This window comes from Tetrao urogallus (assembly GCF_951394365.1).
Source record: "Tetrao urogallus genome assembly, chromosome: 6".
Taxonomy (NCBI): Eukaryota; Metazoa; Chordata; class Aves; order Galliformes; family Phasianidae; genus Tetrao; species Tetrao urogallus.
The window spans coordinates 52,376,179-52,391,830 of record NC_136819.1 but is presented as its reverse complement, the minus strand read 5'-3'; the positions used below and the strand labels follow the sequence as shown (position 1 = coordinate 52,391,830).

At 38.0% G+C, this 15,652-nt stretch overlaps 1 protein-coding gene across 1 annotated transcript in view; it reads left to right on the top strand.

Annotated features, from left to right (window-relative positions):
* JAG2 (jagged canonical Notch ligand 2) overlaps positions 1-13,033 on the top strand; it is a gene marked incomplete at both ends in the record, with an annotated part of 58,112 nt that extends 45,079 nt beyond the window's left edge. The window contains 12 exons of the mRNA XM_079537348.1: positions 14-127; positions 1,453-1,566; positions 1,900-2,013; positions 2,692-2,808; positions 3,622-3,649; positions 4,613-4,698; positions 6,745-6,858; positions 7,030-7,145; positions 8,397-8,642; positions 9,055-9,186; positions 10,167-10,323; positions 12,561-13,033. Of these exons, the coding sequence (XP_079393474.1) occupies positions 14-127; positions 1,453-1,566; positions 1,900-2,013; positions 2,692-2,808; positions 3,622-3,649; positions 4,613-4,698; positions 6,745-6,858; positions 7,030-7,145; positions 8,397-8,642; positions 9,055-9,186; positions 10,167-10,323; positions 12,561-13,033 (1,811 nt within the window). The remainder of the gene's footprint in view (positions 1-13; positions 128-1,452; positions 1,567-1,899; positions 2,014-2,691; positions 2,809-3,621; positions 3,650-4,612; positions 4,699-6,744; positions 6,859-7,029; positions 7,146-8,396; positions 8,643-9,054; positions 9,187-10,166; positions 10,324-12,560) is intronic.
* Between the last annotated feature and the right edge of the window lie 2,619 nt (positions 13,034-15,652).

Below are 15,652 nucleotides of genomic sequence, written 5' to 3'. Positions count from 1 at the left end.
CTTTTTGTCATAGATATCAATGATTGTCTTGGGAAACCTTGTAAGAATGGTGGGACATGCATTGATGAAGTTGATTCATTTAAATGTTTCTGCTCAAGTGGCTGGGAAGGAGAATTGTGTGACACGAGTAAGTACTACTATGCATTGCATGTTAATATTACTACTTTTATTATAAAAGTCATGATGGTGTATGGCTAATAGTGCAGTAGTTTCTCTGTTCTTTGGCAAATAAACTGAGTAGACTGTTACTGAAGTAATTTTAATACAACTTTCAGGCAGCAGCTTCAAAGGACTGTTCTTCTAATGGGACTATCATCTGGTGCTTTGGTGTTCTTTGGGCTATACCTTGGGAGGAAGACTTCTCCTTATGAGAGGCAAAAGTGAAAGACTGCTTGGAAAACTCATTTGTTTTATTGCTATAAGCATATGTAACTTCTTGTACTTAGTGCTCAGTGACTGTCCTTTACCAGATTTACTAATCCAGGTTTGTTTCCGAATTTGAAAAGCTTTTTCATTTGGAGTCTTCAGATCAGTACCAGCTATAATGTGCTTCTACTTTACTGCAGGAATTAGAAATGTAAATTCTAGTTCTTTGTTAGGACAACTGCTGCAGTTTGAATGATTACTGAATGGATATTGCTAGTTAGTGTTCTGTATCCTGGACTCAGTGGGAGCAAGCCTTTACTCTTAATACCTTGGCTGAGACTCAATGAACCATGGTTAGGAAAGAAGCATACTAGGTGAAATTCATTAAGTTACTTCAGAGCAAACTGCAGTTGATTCTGTGCTGAATGTGGCTATCTACTCTCAATGAAGTCCCCTCTAAAACGTGAAGGGAAGTTGCGGAAGCTTATTACAGGATGTACATCAACTTAAGTGTGGAAGAAATGCTGAGAAGCCTTTGGTAGTTATTACTGTCAAGAGTCTTTCTGTGTAGTCTAAATTAAGTTGGTCTAGATTAATTGCTTTAACTATTGAAACTTGTCTCGAGTTAAAAGAATTCTCTAAAGCTACTATGTGTGTATTCACACAGATATGGTAAAAACAGCTATGCTTTGTATTTTGCAACATAAAGCAGGAGAGAGAGCTTCATCTCATGTGGCAGACCTGAGTTTGGGCTCATATTTTGGGACATTGTGGTCCCTCCCTATAAATTGTATGCTAGAAAATTCATAAGGTTCGAAACAGATGTTTGCTGGAATAAAGCAGATGACTTTCTCTCTAATTACTTGGCAATCAGCAGTATTATTACTGAAACTTTCCTCCTAAGTTCTTAGTCTTCCGTAATGTGTTGCTCAGTATTAAAAACTGAAAACTTCTTTATACAAATATAATTCCTTAACAATCAAAAGCACTGTTTTATTACAGAACCTATTTTATAGAGAAATACTGTGTTCTTCCTCATGGTCTTGGCTAGACTGGATTGGCTCATTTGAATAACTCTTTTTCTAGATTTCAATGATTGTTCTCCCAATCCATGTCACAATGGTGGCCGATGCATTGATTTGGTAAATGACTTCTATTGTGAATGTAAGAATGACTGGAAAGGAAAGACTTGCCATTCACGTAAGTGTTTTTCATTTTTTTCTTTGCATGAGTCTGGCGTTCCTGAAATTTAAAATAAATCAATCACAATAAAGTCATTTTGATTACCTCTGCTACTTTCACAGCGACTTCTAAATAATTTAATTTTTCACAACCCATAGTGGAATTGTGCCTTAAGAGATGCTTTTAGATTCCACTATTTTTGGTTTATTATAAAGCTTCAACTGGAACCATGTGTTTCTTGTACTATTAAATTTTAAATGCAGTTTCTAAAGGAAATTGTGGCTTAAAAGCTACCCAGTCTTAATTTCTGCTGGCCTTAAGTTGCTAAATTTTAACTTATTCAATGTGTAGGTGAATACCAATGTGATGCAAATACTTGCAGCAATGGTGGAACATGTTATGATGATGGAGATACATTCCGCTGTTCGTGTCCTCCGGAATGGATTGGAAGTACTTGCAACATTGGTAAGCTCTTTAACTGTGTGCTGACAAAAGTAGTACAGAGGAAACAACACTTACCTGTTTAGTAAATGGGCAAACCTGTATTTTAGTTGGTGTATGAATTCAGAGTGGTTTCTTGCTTTTGTGTAGAGAAACATCCAGTCGTAAGCAGCAGTCAGCATTCATGTCTTGTTCAGGCTGTTTGTGTCACTTGACACAAGATACTGAAGTCTGGAAACTCATCTCGTGATGGGTTCACGTGGTCTTTTCTGTAGCTCCTCAGCAATTTGGAGCACTTGGACTCGTGTCTTTAGAGACTCTAAATAAAAAGTCAAAAAACTTTAGGGAACTTAGTCCTCAGCTTTGCCTGAAGTTCATAATGCAGATCTCCTAGTGAACAAGGGAAAACTACATACAAGCACACGTACAGGAAAGATAAAACAGAAAGAGTTCTTCCTAGGTAATTTGCAGGGTTGTTGCATTCTGCAGGGCATTACTGCCAATATTTTTTATGGGAGTAAAATTCAGTCTGCGTGGTACGTTTTATTTCATAAACCTCAAGCAATTGATCATGGAGGTAGGTGACAGATACATGGCACTGGAATCTGCTGGTGCCAATTCAAATACTATTCAGGTATTTTGACATATCCAGATGATCAGTGTCTTACTTGTGCTGAATAGATACGTTTTCTGTTTTCAAAGCTAAAAACAGCAGCTGTATACCAAACCCTTGCATGAATGGTGGAACATGTGTTGGCAGTGGAGACTCCTTTTCTTGTATCTGCAAAGAAGGATGGGAAGGACGTACATGCACACAGAGTAAGGCTTCTCTCCTTTATTCCCTTGAGCTACTAGGAGTGTCTAGCACAGAGCTGTTAATTGAAACAGAGCAAGCTTATAGTGTTCAAGTGCCAAAATATCTGAATCATTCAGGGTGGGAAGTAGATGGGAAGATGATGCCTTGACTAATGAATGAAGAACTTGTCATGTTTCTTCTTCTCAGCTCCCTGCCATAGTCAGTCTTTCAGCCTCTTACAGAAAAACAATCTTCAGGAATATGTATCTATGGGGACTGTTTTGCTCTGTGTGTTAGTTTTAATGATGAGAAGTATGTGGGAAAATAAGATGGTAGTGCATATTCCAGAATTTGCAGCTATTTCTCTTAGGCTAGCAGTTAACTATTTTGGTGTACCTACACAATGAAGTGGTTAGGTGGAGTAAGGCCTGCAACTGACCTGCAAATTCTTCGTGGTGTGAAAGATACACTTAAGAGGTCTGGCATTTTGCACATATATATATGAAGTACCAAAGTTGCAGTCATCTTTCAGAAAGCATTTACAGGATGTTTGTTTTAGGCACTGTCAATACAACCAATACCCCTGTTTTATTTCTATATTGACATTATGCTGCATATCAGTTTGTACTGCTGATATATCAGGATTACTGTAAGACATTCCATTTGTCACTATTTTCAGTATTCTGAAAGTATTTCTTCAGTCTTTTAGGTCTAATTAAATTTTCTTTACAAGTGTGTGAGGAGGGAAATTTCTTAGCTTTCTTTCTCTTAAACTTAATGTTGTACCCTCCAAATAAATACACCAGAAAAGTTACATTGGTCTGTCTTTTTTATAGATACCAACGACTGCAACCCTCATCCATGGTAAGTAGCAGGATTCCACTTCTATGCCTATTGTGAAAATAAATCTAAATACAGGAATACAGATTTCAACTCCAGATTAGAACTATTTCTAATCTAAAAAAATGAAACCAACCTTTGTGCAAGTCCAAAAATAATTGTCATATTCTTCTATTCCTTGACAGTAGCAAAGCCCCCAGAGCGATGCTGTGTTGACTTGTGTATGAACAGAAAATATTTTGTTGTAGTTTCCATGCCAGAACTGACTGGTGACTGACTTACTATAATATGAAATGAGTCAGACTTGACAAGATTTCAAGTATTTACTCTTGAGTTCAGAATGAGAAATAATCAAAACCTGTTAAGTTTACAATAAATAGTTCTAGAGGAATGTAGAAACATCCGGTTAAATTGAGTCTTCTGTATAAAGTTTTAAGGTTTTTTGGAGGGAGGTATACTTTGGGGGTATTCTAAATACAAAAGTTCTCATGTATTTTTGAAAGGGAAAAATACTGATGTAGATTAAGCAAGCTGTCTACATTATTGATGTTTTCTACTTCTGCAGCAAGCTGCTCTTTATGTACTGTAAATTGTGAAAGCTCAGGCTTCCTTTGTGTTAGATTTGTAATGCTCTATTGATGAACTTCCAACAGTGCTTTTGTGGGTGTTGCTGTTACTGAGCAATATGTTTATCTAAAAGTGTGCTCTGTCTACTGATGGAATAGGTTTGTCCCCCGAACAGTAGCAGAAGGCTTAATTAACAAAGCTTTAATTACATGCCAATGAAACAGTACAGTTCAATGAAGTTTTAAAGCTAGTATTATACATTAGCAAGGACTTATTTTGTTGAATAGTGAGAAAGTGCCATAAATTGGGCCAATAGGAAGGATTTGTTTGAACAGGCTGTGTAAGGAAACTGATTTTTGCTCATCTTTAGAGTTGTGAGTGAACTCTGAGAACCTCTGCGATGATTTATTATTTTTACAGTTACAACGGAGGCATCTGTGTTGATGGTGTGAATTGGTTTCGATGTGAATGTGCACCTGGATTTGCAGGCCCTGACTGCAGAATTAGTAAGTAAAGCACCTATATAGGCAAAGATTTGAAAGGGGTACCATTCTGGCACACAAGTCAGAAAGAAGACTGACTCTTTTGCATTTGGTCAGCTGAATTCCAAATAACAGAAGCTGAGTCAGTCAGGCACTGGTACTCACCTTGCAAGCAAAGGTAGTTTCTGTTCCTTTCTTTATTGTATTTAATAGTGTAGAAGTGACTTGACTTAAATTATACTCAAAGACTAAGTTGCTGCTTTTTGCCATGCATTTCTGAAGGGTCATAGAAAGTATAATTAAGTTGCTTATCAAAAGAACTAATTAAAAGATAATGCAGTAAGTGTACTATTTGATGTTAGAAACTAAGATCCACTGGGACATCATAAACAAATGAAAATATGAGGGGTGTAGTGGTGGCATATGAATAACATGCAGCTAATAGAGCACAACGTTTTTATCACATTTCTTGCAGAGATCTTTTGAAGCTATAAAACAAAACTAGCTATTAACCTGAAGGACAGAAACTTGAAAAGGGAAAAACAAAGACTGCTCTTAATTATTGTGGACAAATGTTTTTTAATTGAATACTACCATTTTGACCTAATTGTCATAGACATGTATATGCACAGGTTTACCTCTTTGGAAGATCAAACTTTGCTCTTTGTCTTGGTCCTGCTTCTCAAGCAGTGCAATGTTGTGTGTTTAGATAGAGATTATATCCTCATTCTGCCAGACAGTCCATGACCTGATACCTCTAGTCAGTAGGTAATTACAGCACTTACGGCAGTAGATTTGACTTGCTGATCTCTGGATAAAGAACCAGATATGGCTTGTAATCACATGTGTATCTACATCCAGATGCCCATTGAGAGATTGAACTGTCTGTCCTCAGATGTGAAATGGAGAGGACTACTCAAAGACAAATACTGTGTATCTGTAATGGGCTTGCTGACTTTTTCCCTTGTTTGGTATATAGATGAAAGGAGTAGACCTGACAAAAATGCCTTTTATAGAGAGCTGGTAAGACTAACAGAATTAACAGCTGTTTAGATGGCCCTAAACCAATATAGCTTGAAGAGAAGAAGCTTCTGTAGATTAGATATGAAGAAGAATTTCTTCTTGGAAAGTGTGGTTAGGCATTAATCTTCCTAAGGAAGTGGAGCCCTCATCCCTGGAAGTACATGAGATGTGGATCTGACGCCTAAGGAATGTTGTTTCGTTTGGGTTGATGGTTGGACTTGATGATCCTAAGGTTCTTTTCCAACCTAAATGATTCTGTGGAACCTTTGGAAGATGTTTTGGGAGGAATTGGTGATGATCAGCAATGAAACAGCTGGGCCCTATGGATCAGAGCTTGACAGGTTTGTTTGTTACCTTTGGTAGGCATTTGCATAAATTTAGTTTTGCTCAATTCCCCAGTGTTCTGCATCTGAAAGAACAGTGCTTCCCTCACCTTTTTTGATAGACTTCCAGGTCTAAGCCTCTGAATCTTTGAATGGTAGTCTGTCTGTAAAAATAACATAAATGTCTACTCATTTCATACTTAAGATGTTGTATGAAATGTCCGTCACAAACTAAGCTCTACATTATTCTTCCTTCTTACAGTGGATTAGGGTTATTTCAACCCTAATCAGGTGGCACTTTCAAGCCAACTGATTGTTCAGTTCTTGCTATGTAACTTGATGAAAGCGTGTGCTTTTCTGTGAAGTCTAAATAGCAAACTCTAGGGCTTAAGTCCCACACTGTTCTGACACAAGCTGAATATAAAGAAGACATTTCCACCTTCAGTTGTCCAGTACTCCTACTCTGAGTTAAGTCAGTGGATGACTTGAGTGCTGTTTTTTTCAAAGGGGCTTCAGTTAGGATGGAAATAAAATAAATCTGTTAGAGGCTGCTAAGAGGTTACAGCTGAAATGGTAGTGCTGCCCAGTTAGGACAGCCAAGCTGTCTTTTGTATGTTGGAAGACCCAGTGTTGTCAGATTACATCATGGTAAACATCTAATTGCAATCATTTAATTATAGTGCTCTATGTTCTTGCCATTGAGTTGTACCTATTTTCTATCTAGATATTGATGAATGCCAGTCTTCCCCTTGTGGATATGGTGCCACTTGTATAGATGAAATCAACGGATACCGATGCACTTGTCCTCCCGGAAGAGTTGGTCCTAGGTGTCAAGAAGGTATTCCTATATCTACTATTAACCTTTACCCAAAACACAGCTGTATACAATGCAGTTAGTATAGAATTCATGTGTAGTAGTCTGATGTATAAGGAACAGCAGCAAAAGTAGGCTTTCTTAAAATGTGTAAAGCTTCAGTAACTCTGAAGTGTCTGTATATTTCTTATTTAGTGATTGGAATTGGAAAGCCTTGCTGGCTTAAAGGAATGACCTTTCCTCATGGCAGCAGGTGGGATCAAGAATGCAACAGCTGCCACTGTTTGGACGGCCGTATTGACTGCACCAAGGTAGGTATTTTGACCTATTTTTTTAAAGTCATTCTGACTGAAATGTACTTAATTTTCATACATAGTTTGGTCTCTTTTTTTCAGTCTAGGTTCTGGCATGGGTCACCCTCAAAACAGCCTTATTTTTGAATGTCCACTGACTTCTTGTAGAAACATTTATGGGCTTGCCTTTATAATGGCAAGCTTTTATTCTGTTCTCTGCCTGCCATAAGAAACTCTCTAGAAGCAGATAGCTACCTTGCAGAAAAATAATTAGGAATTGTAAAGGAATAATGATCCTTGATGATAAACTTCTCTGCCAAATACTTGAAAGTGGTGTTAGAGCTTCTAATTCTGTGAAATGCTAATGCCAAAGTAAAGGACAGCTTCCTTAGTGGATGATATTTGCCTTTATGAATTGACAAATTGCAATGTTTGTGTATTATGGATAATATATTGGAAGAAATATGGTTAGCCTAGGTGCAGATAGAATGTGTTAGCGTGTATACTTAAGGACTTTCAGCTGTGCTGTGATAGTGTATCTTAGTGGATTTGTGGTTGCTGTGCAGCTTTACATCACAGCTGGGGAGAGACATGACTTGTGCTTTACAAGTTGTAAGGCTAGGTGGGTGGCTCAAGATAAGAACTAACAGTACTTGATGTCATTGCCTCTACTGGATGTTTCACGTTTCACTGGAAGCACTAGTTTGAAAACTGCTGGCTTTCACAGATCTGCTCTGCCTTTGTATTAGTTTAAGTAGGTATGCCCTGTAGGCAAAGAAATAACTTGCACTTAATTATTTAGCGTGCATTTTTAGACTCTTTATGATATTGGGAGTTTGAAGCTTTCTTCTAAAGAAAGCAGTGCATGGCTGTAACTACAGCTGCAGAAGTACTTACTGATGTGAAGGGAGTCTTGAAGATGTGTACCAGGAGGCAGCGTGCAGCTTTGAGGAATAAGTAAAAGCGGTGTAGTGAGTGCAACTTCCTTGGTTCAGAAAAAGTATTAGAAGTTCAGAATGATGAGACATTAATCTGCAAGTCCTTCAGTGTCATCAGTGTCTTGGGTAACCTTTGCTCAGTTTACACTTCAGTCAATACAAGATGTTCCTATTTTCAAGCAATTCTGTCTGCTACTAAGACTGTAACATTGTAGAAAGGTGATTTTTTTACAATCAGCAGTAGGTCGTGACCTTTTCATGCAAATTGCTTATTTTGATTTGATGTGTAAGAGCAATTATGTGTGACAGTACTTTCGTTCTTTATTTTCAGGTGTGGTGTGGGACAAAACCTTGTCTGTTACACAAACTTTGGGATAATTCAAATTACCAATGTCCCATGGGTCAAGAATGCCAAGAGAAGTACATGAAATGTTTCCATCCACCGTGCACTGAGTGGGGAGAATGCAGTGCCTCTGAACCTCTGCCTCCTAATATCAAGTGTCTACCTAATTCTGGGTACTTGGACAATGACTGTGCTAGGATTACTTTAATTTTTAATGGAAACAAAGTCCCACAGGTGAGAACAGAATTATTAATGAAGAATGGCAATATATGTAGAGATATATTCCATGTTAAGACATAGAAGATTAATGTTTCTAACACAACTCCTTGCAGTTACTTGCAAATTTTATTTTTAGACTCTTCTGTTGATATAAACTGTTTGTTTAAAGGGCAAGGAAAAGTTAAGATTTATACCAAATACTTTGTCTTTTAAGTTTCAAAGAAGTTGTCTCTTACAGTCTGAGCCTGCCTTGGTCTATACTAGGGTAGTCATTACAAGCTCAGCTTCTTACCCTTCGTTCCAGGGCTGTTTCTTACTTTGCTGCCCTCTTTTCTTCTTTCATCAGATCTCAGTAACTGCAAAAACTCTGAAGGTGTTTACTTTTATGTTTTTGAACTGAACTCCTACAATCTGTTTCTTCTAACAGGGCACTACAACTGAAAATATCTGTTCAGAAATTCGGTATTTACCAGTTACTAGATCTGTTTCCAGGGACAGAACTCTGATAATATTATGTGATCTGTCATATTCCACAGAGAATGCAGTAGAAGTTGCTATTGTAAGTATGAGGGGGGTGTGTGTGTGTGTGTGCGCGCATGTACACAAATGTCTTTGTGTTAGTTTGAGCCACAGAAGAGGTTACTGCTTTCACTTCAATGAGGATACTGCAGTTTTTGGCTTAGGCTGACTGTACAGTGACTTTGATCTCACGGAATCTCCTATACTGCTGGATAGGTGAAGCGCAAGCTTCATGAATGACAGAAGCCTACTGTGTTATCTGTGCAGCTGTCTTGGACTAATTCAGCGTGTATTAGTGAACAGGTTTCTACTAATATCATCAGTGAAGATGCAGTTGCAGGTAGCTGGATTTGGATCTTGTCAGTGTGAAGAAGTTGGTGCTATGCATCTAGTATGGGTACTGCAGGATATTCATTAAATGTTTTAAGTTTAAAAAACGGTGCAAGCTAGATGTGTGAAAGTGATTGTTGCTCTACTGAGCTAAATGCTTGCTTTAGAGGCATTTCTAGCCCAGGCTCATAGTGCTTGCTTATGCCTTGTTTTCCAAGTAAATAGTTTTCATGGTAGTGCTTATCCAGGCAGAAGCTGGAGTGTGTCTCTACCAGTGCTGTAAAGAACACGCTGAGTGATGATGCAAGAAGTAAACTGTATGGTATAAATAGAGCAGACTGTTATTAGTCTGGGCTTCTATCTAGATAATCCACATGTCTTGAAGTGCTTTGAGTTATGACTAAATTTAGCTGAGCAGTGTAAGGAACATGGAAGTCAGCTGCCTTTTGAGGGGTGCTAGATATTAGTAACAGGGTGTGCTACCTGTCAAGCCTGACACTGCCTCTGCAGTTCATATCAAACCATCCATGCTGGAGCTACAGAATGCTTTAAGGTTACTCTTCGTAACTTCTGTCAGGTAAATCCAGCCCACGGATATCAACTAAGATGTAGCTGAATTTAAAAAATTAGAATTCTCTGTCTAAATAACTGCAGTAATTCTATTTTCACCTTTTCTCTACTTCCTTTTAGTCTTTTGTCCCTCATCGAGATGAGCAAGATAACAGTCTCATACAGAATGCTGCTAATATAATAGTGAACGCAATCACCAAGCGGCAAAACAGCACTGTTATGTTGGCAGTAACTGAAGTCAAAGTGGAGACAATAGTTGTTGGGAATTCATCATCAGGTAAGGTTCCCCATGCATTAATCCTGTGTTTTTAAAATGTTCTCTATTCCCTGCTGCCAGCATCTAGTCTGTCTTAGTGTGGAGGAATGGTATATTAAGTTCTTTAATTGCTATTAGTAGTGAGGGGAAGGCATTAAGCAAGTTTCTGTGTTTGTGTGCTAGGCTAAACCTAATCTAATCTGTCATAATGTTCTTTACCCACTGTTGCTATTGTTTAGGCTCTGAGTTCAAACTCCTTTCTGTAGCTTAAGCATATTTTTCACAAGATCAAGAGGTCCCTTGTGTCCTTATCTGTTCTGAGTTCCCGACGTTAACCAAACCTTAGCTGTTAGTGCTGCTGCTCTACAGAAGCTGGAGCTTTGAGGTCTTAAAAATAAGACGATGATGGAGTTACCACTGCTGAAATGTCCCACCTAATGTCTTGCTATAGTTGCTGTGACTGGAGGAAACAAAGAGGACTCCTGGTAGGCAGCAGTTCAGTTAAGGTGCCCCACATGGAAGCCTTAGATCAGTAGGAGACCTTCCCAACTCTTTCCTAGATCTCCTCAGCAATCTTCTGGAAGATCTTCTATCCATAGTCAAAACAATGAGTAAATTGCCTGGTTCCATTTTCTTTGTGTTACCCCTTTAGGGGAATTCCTTTATCTGTTAAAGCCTTGGCAAATGTACGATTTCCTCATCTCCGCTAAATGAGTGAACAAGTTTTGATCTTGAACAGAAATTGTGTAGATAATAAAGAATGGAGCTGTGATTCTGACATAGTTTAGCATCTCAGAGTTTTCTGATTATGCATTAAATCCTGGGAAAAAAGAGATGGGATTACTTTGCCACCAGTGTAAAAGAAATTCAAAGATCCTTGGAGAAAGTGGAAAGATGTTGGCTTCACTCTTAAGCACAAGCTATGAGAGTTTCCAAGACTCTTAATTTCACTATTTATGCTCAGTATTGACCGACTGCCCGTAATTTTTTAACTGGAATAGTTGTGAAGAGGTTGACTGTAACCTGATCTCTTGTGGTCTTTTGATTTGGTATTCTACCTTTAGGTTTTAAAAAAGTGTGGTAGAGATATACCTACCTAAAGCATTGATGCAATGCCCTCTGTCCTTGTCTGGTTTCTCAGGGATGCTGAAATGTCTAGATGGAGATGATTATTTAAACACTTAATTCAAGGAAAATGTTTACACAGAGTCTCTAGGGAGGCTATCCATTGCCTAAGAATCTTTTTTAACCTTATTTCTAAGTGGCAAGGAAGAACTTCTTTCCTTAAATTCCTCTCCACCTTCCCATGTTTACAGTTCAATATTGAATTGTGTAGGAAAAATGAGCAGAAACAAGCAGTTACTGATAAGAGTACGATCTTAACCATCACACAAGAACATGTTCAGAAGACATTTTAACGTTGGCATGTGTGACTGTGGTGTTGAGTAATTGGTTTGTACAGCCATTTGAAGATTATTCTGTAAGCAGTTCTGAAAATGCTGACAATTTACAGTTGGAGCTGAGGCTGGAGTGGTAGTTTGGTCAGTTCTGTCTACAAAAAGCAAAGCATGTGATGTCTTGGTACTGCTTACAATATGTGAATCCTTGCTTACAAAAATGAAGTATTGTCCTAGTAGCAAAGCTTGAGTGAGGGGAGGGGAAAATGCCCAGCATGAATCTTCAGAACTTTTCCCAGAGAAATAATGTGGGTCTTTGTTTTGGACACTGATTTTTTGGGGGGATATGTGATAGGAAACTTGGTGGAAAATGTCTGTGGACTTGAGTTTGTCTGGTAGTAAAAACGTGGCTTGTATTTCTGATACAAATGCTGGTGCCCCTTCTGAAACAGATTAGAGGGGTAATACTCTTCAGTCTACCTCTTATGAAGATGGACTTATTTTCCTTTAGTTATTTACTGAGATTCTGGGCTAACTTGGCTTAGGTACTTGAAGATCCTGCTTATATAACCAGTTTTCCCATTGAGGAGGAGGAGTAAGCATTTCAAATGTAGTGTTTTTCCCTTATTGTTAAGCAGGATGGAGTCCAGTTTAAAAAAAAAAATAAAGAGCACTTCTAGATGAACTGCTGCCTTTGAACATCTACTGTTGTGCAGTAATGACATCTGCCTTCATTGTAAAAGTCCTTCCTTGGACTAACCTAGAGTAGACCTTCTCTATTAGACTGATTTCCTCTTGCAGCTGCCGAGTGCTGTCTATCCAGCTATATTAACTCAAGGCTTTTTCTCATTTGCCCTCTAGATTATTTGGTTCCAATTCTTTGTGCCGTATTTAGCGTTGTGTGGCTGACTTGTATAATCATCTGTGTGTGGTGGACTCGGAAGAGAAGAAAAGAGAGAGAAAGAAGTCATCCTCCCAGAGAAGAGGGGGCCAATAACCAGTGGGCGCCTTTGAATCCCATCAGAAATCCTATAGACAGATCTTACAGTAACAAAGACATTCGTTACGAATGCAAAAACTTCATATCTCCTCAAAAAAGAACTTGTGATGCAGTGGAGGAGTATGTAGAGTATGAGGAAGAGGAAGATGAAGAGGAGGAAAGAGATGAGGAAATGGACAAGTTCCTCTCTCACAAACTCACAAAGCCTTTGCCCGCAAAGGCATCTGACGCATCAGAGAGCAGTCCAGTAAAGAAGTCCCTTCAAATAGGCAAAATGGACAACAGATCTGTAAAAAATGTGAATGCATCAAACTTTGAAGGCAGCAGAGACTAATCTGTGTTTGGAATGTAGGCAGACTGATCCTACCCTTACGGGGAGGGGAAAAATTGACATCTCTGCTTTGCATCAAGGACTAAAAGTATCTGGAGTCAAATGTTCATAGTTTCTTTATTTTGCGTAAAAAAAAAATAAATAAAAATAATAATAAATAAAATTTATTTTGTTTCTTTAGCCTTGTATAAATTATTCAATGACTGTCAGATGAAAAAAATGAGTAATCTTTGATAGTTGCTATTTTTGTAAAGTTTACTTATAATACACTCGCTGTGTGGCAGAGGAGAGGTTGTATTTTCAATATGTGTAAAGTTTATTACAAAAGACTGTACACTGTTTACAGAATGTATTTCTTTTTATTACTTGCTCTAATTTAATGGTGGCTTTAAAACCTCCTGGTTGAGGAAATTGTGTGAACTTTAAACTGCTTTCTTGACTTTGAATCTCTATTAATGGCAGCTCACTGCACTTGTTACGTTAGTAGCTTCTGTAAGATTTTCTCCAAATTTGCCTTACACACTTTGTAATAGGAACAAAAAAAAAATTATAGAGATCTTTCAACTGTGGTTTAAAAGTGGCCTTTTAATTTCTGTTCAATTACTTTAGAATTGCAGTATTGAAGCATGTGACAAGTGCCTTGAGATGAAACTTTTTCTATAGCAACTGTCAAAGACTGCCATATGGATAGTAAAATTGTGAGAACTCTAGGTTCCCCAACTGACACAGTTTATTTTCTAATAGTGAAAGTGCTTTTTTGTAAATATGTACATATTAAATGAATCACTCTGTATATTTGATTTAATAACTTAAAATATTTTGGTCTTTTTTTTTTACATGTCATTCCTTTTAATTTATGTTGCAGAAAAGGAGGTTTTATGGCAGTTTATAAGACTCTTTTTTTGGTATTATGTCCAGACTAGAAAATGATGTCAATACAGTCAATGTTAGGAATCTGTTGGTCATTTGTATTTACATAGGAGCATAACCACTTACGTGTAAATAGATCCAGAAATGTTTGTTTATCCCCATGTTCAGCCCATCTCAAGAACACTAACAGGTGCATCTACTGTACAGTACCAACATAGCGAGGAGGCATTGTTTTTTCTTTTGTGAATATGTTAATTACATGTGGTATTACTTTTTTTGCGTTTAAATACAGGCCTAATGAAGGGAACAATATTTTCCTCAACCTTGTTTCTGTTGTGCTTTATTCATCTTCTGCTCTAAGGGAAAAAGGCTGGCAAACTCAGAAGGTGGGAGTACCTCATTGGAAATGGTTATTGGTAGGGGAAGGCTTAGGATTTTTGTTAAGGCTTTGTTATTGCTATGAACTGTGCAAAACTACGTTTATTTTAATCACTGAAGAAGCATAACACTACATGCCCTAGTTACCCTGCCAGTGAGAGGAGCGGATGCTTGGGAGTATCAACTCTGGCCCATGAACAATATAAACACCAATGTTTTGAAACCAGTTATTTTATACAGGAACACAGGATTTGCTTTGCAGGATCTTCTGTTTTAGTATGTTTTTGTTTGACATGTTCTTAAAAAAAAAAATAACAAAAAAAACCTTTCAGAAAAGAAACTATTTATTAAAGCATTTTATAATGATGTTTGTTGTAACTTTTTTACTTGTGCTGAATATTCAGAACTTATTTTGATAACCTGGTTAGGAGTTTAGAAAAGGGTACTATCCTTCTCATGTTCCCCAGTATAATCCTGAGTATTTAAACCAAAAACACTTTTTTTTTTTCCTGCTACTCTTGTAACTTTTTGTACTGTAATGCTGCTGTCTTCCATAATCTAATAAAATGATTCCCTCATTGTGTGTAAGATACTTCACATTGTGTTTGCTTTGAGTGACTGAAGTTGCGGTGTGGTGATGCATAGTGAGCAGGGAGAGAGAGCCCTGACAGAACGTGCTGCTTCCTGTAACCTTAGCTCACAGCCTTCCCGTGTCGATACTTCCTGAGCCTACTTGGCAGTGTTGTGCTGTGCCCACGGCTGCACCGTCAGCGTAGGAGGTGGTGCCCCACGTGTTGTCTAGAGCCACAGACACTGACAGTGCCTGAATTGTGACACTTCTCTGCGCTGCCTCTTGCATTACCTTGCAGCAAAAAGTCTTTTTCTGCTGATGGTTATTGACTGTGTGCCTTTTGAAACGGCTCTCCTCCCAGCTGCTGAGCAGAGGCTTGTCTAGCAGCACTGTGGTGCTTCCTTGGGAAAGAAGAGAGCAGTCAGACGTGAAAGGGCTTCAAGTGCTCTTACCAAAGTGATTTTTTTTTTTTTTTTCTTTTAAGTGAAATTTAAAAGGCTTGAAGAGTTGCAGAGTATTCTTGTCATGCTCCAGTTTCAGTTGAGTAGGTAGGTTTGTGCTTGTTTCTTATGATGACTTAAATGACTTATGGAATTTCTTCAGTAAGAGTTGAACTCTTGTATAAGGAAATACAGGATATAAATGCTTGATTTCTCTAGTAGCTGTCAATATCTGAAGCAGATCTTAGCTCCTAGCACTCAGTGTTCATTCTTGTCATTGTATGGTTATTCCATCATGATTTTCTTTGCGGTATTGGGGTTGGCTTGTTTCTGTCTTGAATGAGAGAGCTGTTAGAGTCAATT